The sequence below is a fragment of the Montipora foliosa genome, chromosome 8 (assembly GCF_036669935.1).
Source record: "Montipora foliosa isolate CH-2021 chromosome 8, ASM3666993v2, whole genome shotgun sequence".
Taxonomy (NCBI): domain Eukaryota; kingdom Metazoa; phylum Cnidaria; class Anthozoa; order Scleractinia; family Acroporidae; genus Montipora; species Montipora foliosa.
In genome coordinates, this window is record NC_090876.1 from 11798572 (window position 1) to 11803571 (window position 5000).

General features: G+C 40.2%; 1 protein-coding gene across 1 annotated transcript in view; it reads right to left on the reverse strand.

Annotated features, from left to right (window-relative positions):
* Positions 1-246: 246 nt before the first annotated feature.
* LOC137967317 (intermembrane lipid transfer protein VPS13D-like) overlaps positions 247-5000 on the reverse strand; it is a 30616-nt gene continuing 25862 nt past the window's right edge. The window contains exons 20-23 of the mRNA XM_068813836.1: positions 4652-4849; positions 2928-3172; positions 2066-2232; positions 247-1466 (exon numbers count right to left, since the gene is read on the reverse strand). Coding sequence (XP_068669937.1) covers positions 1282-1466; positions 2066-2232; positions 2928-3172; positions 4652-4849 — 795 coding nt within the window. The 3' untranslated portion in view covers positions 247-1281. The remainder of the gene's footprint in view (positions 1467-2065; positions 2233-2927; positions 3173-4651; positions 4850-5000) is intronic.

Here is a 5000-nt window from a genome sequence, read left to right on the forward strand (position 1 = left end):
TTCGGGTTTTTGACACAAACAACTCGTAAATAAAACCCCGTACGCCGCACTTTCTATGACGTAAACTATATATATTCATATTCTAGGCTTTGCCAAAATGAAAGTGACATGGAACGCGGTTTTGTGGAGTATCGGCTCAACTCTGTTTAAATGACCTGGCATGGCAAGCTAGAACAGACACTCGCACAACCTTTCCACCCAAGTTCGGTGGAGGAAAAAGATTACGTGACAAAAAAAATCGACGCGTCAAGCAAAAGTCACTGGTTTATTTCACACACAACAGAAGAAATAAATTTATTTCTAAATTTATATGGGAGTCAAAATTGAGGGAAATCCCATCGTACACCTCTTAAATAAAAAAATGGAACTGCTAAGATCCACATCAATTCAAACATCTTAATAAGTTAATTACCTCGTCACAAAATTTTGTCACTTTCCGAACCAAAACAAAAGCGGCAATGCAATAGGACATTTGCATGATGACGCCATATGACTAAAAGTACCAGAATCCTTCAGGTTTCGCTTGTCTCATCTTAATTAGAGCTATTGTTATTTTTGCCCCACTGGGAATACAAAATTTAAATATGAAAAGAAAAACAAACTGAATTGTGGTAGTTGTAGTCAAATGACGCCATCGTGAAAATTGCCTATTGTCTACGAATCCAAGTCAATAGAGTGTTTTCACTCACGTGATCAGTAACCTTTTTTTTTCCACCGAAACAAAAGAAAAACGTTTGCATAATAATAGAGCTCAATTCCCGGAGGATAAGTTGGGTAGACCAACATGGACACCGTTCCAGTCTTTAGGAAGAACAACAACATGGCCGCCGTGACATCACGTGAAAGCACTCTATAAATATTGCTACTGTAACATTTCATTTTTTTTTACTATTTTCTAGAGCATCCTTGCGCTCGAGCGAGGTCAACTTGGTAGTTTAGAGAATAATACTTATTTCAATTCACAAAAATCGCCTTTTGTCCTTTTGAGGACAAGCAATTATAACAAGCGGCATGACCAAAATAAAACCTTTGTCCAAACGGTCAAATCGTAACTGAAGCATTGAATGCAAAGGGAACCTGGAACAGGGAAGCACCTATAAAGTGCAATGGGTCACGCGGATCCGCTTTTGATTGGTTCACAAAGTGGCGCAAGATACGTCAGCCAATCACCAAGGGATTGCGAGCTCACGTTCGTCACTCAAATGAATACGTTGCAAAGTTGGTTCTTTTTTGCGCATAATTCCTTCATAAATAAATTTTATCCAGATGGCATTGCAATGGCTATCTAGATCTTGCAACATTGTTTTCCTTCTTCTTTTTTGTATTGTTAATTACACTTGCCGCTTTCTCTGCAATTTTGACGGTGCTACATCGGACCAGCGGACTGTCAGCGGGATCGGGGGAAGGGAGGGAGAGTCGCCTGTGTCCAGAGACTCGCATCAGCAATTCAAGGTAATTCTCGCCATCTGCAAGAACGTGAGTATAAAAAGTTGCAAAAAATAATAAAACAAAATAAAGCAAAGAACCGACCCTCTATGAAAACTACTAGACGACAATTTTCCGAGAGATTGAATAAGTGAGATTAGCGCGCAGTAATTCGGGGTTTTAAGTGAATAGATTTGTGACCGGAACTTGGACGCACCCTTGCGCCGAGGGTTAGGAATTCGAATAAGTAGATGTTTCAACGATACACACCACAGTAGCTTGAAAGTAGGAAGAATTTAATCTTTATCACACAGACAATTAGAGCGTCACATTTTCCCAACGTGTTTTGTCTAAGATTTTAAAAATATGAAAATGAAAAAAAGTTACGGCAGATTTATTGGCCCAAAGAATCCTTTGTACCAAATTTTACGACATGCTATGCTGCTTAATTTAAGCTATTGTCGTTTCCAATTATGGGATCATATACATGTATGCAATGAAAGCCAGTTTTTTGGCACTTAACAATGGTGGACAGTGCTAATCAGCAAGTAGCAAGTGAACAGTATGGTTTTTATTGGCGTTATAGAGCCAGAAAAAACGATACATATTATCAGCGTAATTTACGAGTTATATACCATACCTTCCCCGCGGTATCGCGCTTTGTAAAGGTTAACAAGTTTGACTGTGAGAAGAACGTTGTCTGCAGAAGGTGACCCACTCCTCATGAAGTGAACATTTTCACTCGTCACCAGCGCGTTTAGTTTGTCTTCGGGATTCTCGTGCCGCAACTTCAACCAGCATACAAACCTGCGCAAAAAAAAAAAAGCTGTGTGGGTTAACTTTAGAAATCAAGGGCCCACTGACATAACTGGGTATTAGCCAGTTACAAAAATACCATAATACTCTTTGTTTGTCCCTCAAAAAGTTTGCATATGCATTGTTTTCAGTTTCTCTTGAGACCATTGTAAATCCCAAGAGATAATAAAAAAAATGTTTCTGCAAAATTCTGGAGGGACAAACAAAGAGTATTATGGTGCAGTGGTGCAGTTGACCACCATCATCACATCTTTATTTACCCTCGAATTTTAGAGTTGCTCGATGTAGCTAGTATATCCGAGTATTTCCCCTCCTGACCATAATACACCACAGAGAACAGACCACAACACCGGGAACTCCATGCCCTACTCTTTGCCAACAGTGTGTGGGTTCTTTTACGTCCCACAGGGTTATGAACAATGAAGAGTTGTGAGACGGGGCCTACGGTTTATCGTCCTCATCCGAGAAGATTAAAGTCTAACCATTTGCAGATGTCATCACAAAAGCAGAATTTTTTCTCAGTTATTTTAAGACCCAGAGTTGGTCCGGCCGGAATCGAACTCACAACCTCCCGCATGGCAGCCCAGAGCTCAACCAAGTGAGCTACTTGTGTGCGGTAAACCATTCGTGCATTTCTGAAGGGAAAGGCTAAAGCTGAAACGATAAAATAGAACGTGATATCTTACTTTTCGTATTTGTTTTCTTTCTCACTTAAGCTCAGTTGCAGCAACCGCACAAACTCCTTCCCCTTGCGTCTCTTTGGCAGGTCTCTCGGAACCACTTCCCACTCGTCCAACGACTCGATGCAAGAAAAATTGCTCTCCTCACTTTCCGATGAATCATGGTCCTCCACTTCTGTTGATCCCAGGCTTCTGGAAGCCAACGGTGTGCTCAGACTAGAAGGAGGCGAGGCATCAGGCAGGATGGAAAGCTTCAAAAGAACACAAAAGTAATCCCAATTAGTCATTGAAATTCTGATTAATTTCCTCGCAAGTGTTTTTTTAGAAATACTCTGATTACTATTACCAAAAAGAAACCAGTCCGATAGTTGAATTACAAAATATTGGGTGAAATTGCCAAAACACCATACTCATAAAGCCGTGACAAACATTTACTGTATATCATGTCATGTTGAATGTTGAAATGAAGGAAAGCAAACAAATAATATATATGGCGCTAATCAACTAGCTGTCCTTTTTATATACTCAAGAAAATATCGCGTTTCTGATTGGTCAACGACCGATGCATAAATAGGTTATACAATGTAAAAGAGGTTACTAGAGTGCAATAAGGAAGTTCCTATGGAAACAAAGCGACGTGGTGATTTTGTTGAGTATATAATACACAAAAAATTGTATGAACTTGCTCGTACCCATAAATCACGAAATACACTCGCGTTCATACGATTTCCTAAACTTCTCGCCCCACTACACTAGTATGACGTGATTAAAATAGACGAAAGTTGCATAAAAAGAGACAGCAGGTTAGTTTCAGTTTACAATGCTCTACACTAAATCTTTAAGTAATGATGTAACTACTCACGTACATTTCCCAAAAAAATCTTAAGTAATGAGCAAAATGGTAAGTTATCAAGCTTTATAATCGAATCCATTCCATTTCAGAAGTACCGCTTATTAACAATTATTCACCGAAGTGAAGCTAAATGTCCACCACTTGGAGGTAAATAAACACTTTAGTGAATAGCGCATAGGTATAACGAGCCGTTTCGCCTGGGATTCGTTTAGAAGTTCTGCTTGGAATTAGTTCTACGCTTTGGTTAAGAAATAAGAAATAAGAAAACTGAAGGATAGAACTGACTTTTAGAAGACTGACCGAACACGTTAGCAAAAATAATAGACAGCAAGCACCAAACAAGCTTACGATTGCCATTAAGGAAGCCATTTCGTTTCTCTCTGGCTGCGCTGTGGTGAAAATTGGTTGCACGTATGACCAGAATGGATACTCCAAAATAAGGCTGAGACACTTCGTGACATTTGGTGACGTTACGTGGCAATACCTGACAACCTCAGTGTTAACCCGCTTTGGCAGATAAACAACACTCTATTTAGGCAGAGAATAACTGCTGAGTTAGGCACTGATCTCTAGTGATTAGCTCGAAGCGCTGACTCGAAATGGTTAGCTTTCATAAATTGTCCTGGTGACAACATAATTAAACTTAGTAAAAGTTTCGTAAGACCGTTTGGTACTTAATATACACAAACTAAGTGTCTAACCATATTTTAGAGCATCCCTTCTTGTCACGACCAGTGAAAATTACTTATCATCCGATCGTGTGAAAAGCACCATTTATGAAGTATATAAGTCTAACAGCAAGTAATACACATCGGCGTTAAAGGGAAGTTGATTTACGGTGACTCGGCAACACCGTCTCGGAAAATACACAATCTACCTGCATCGGACTTGATCGGCGAGTCGCGTCCAATGGCGATTGTCGAAGGAAGCTCGTCAGACTGTCGACCACACCTCGCACAGTCTTTCTCACTGGCGAGCTTTCCTCGCTGGTGTCTGTAGTGTCCCATGCTGGAGGAATACTATCCGTCTTTTTAGTGGTTGATTGAGCTATGGTCGCCGTCCAGGAATCTGCAAACTTTAAAATGGAACAATATCGTTGGTTATAGGGAAATCTTTGCTGACGTCACGTGTACTATGTAAGACAAGGGTCCAAGACCCAAGGGTCGGTTGAATAGCATCAAAATTGCCTGACTGTCAACCTGGTTGCCTTATGAGCCTTTACTTTC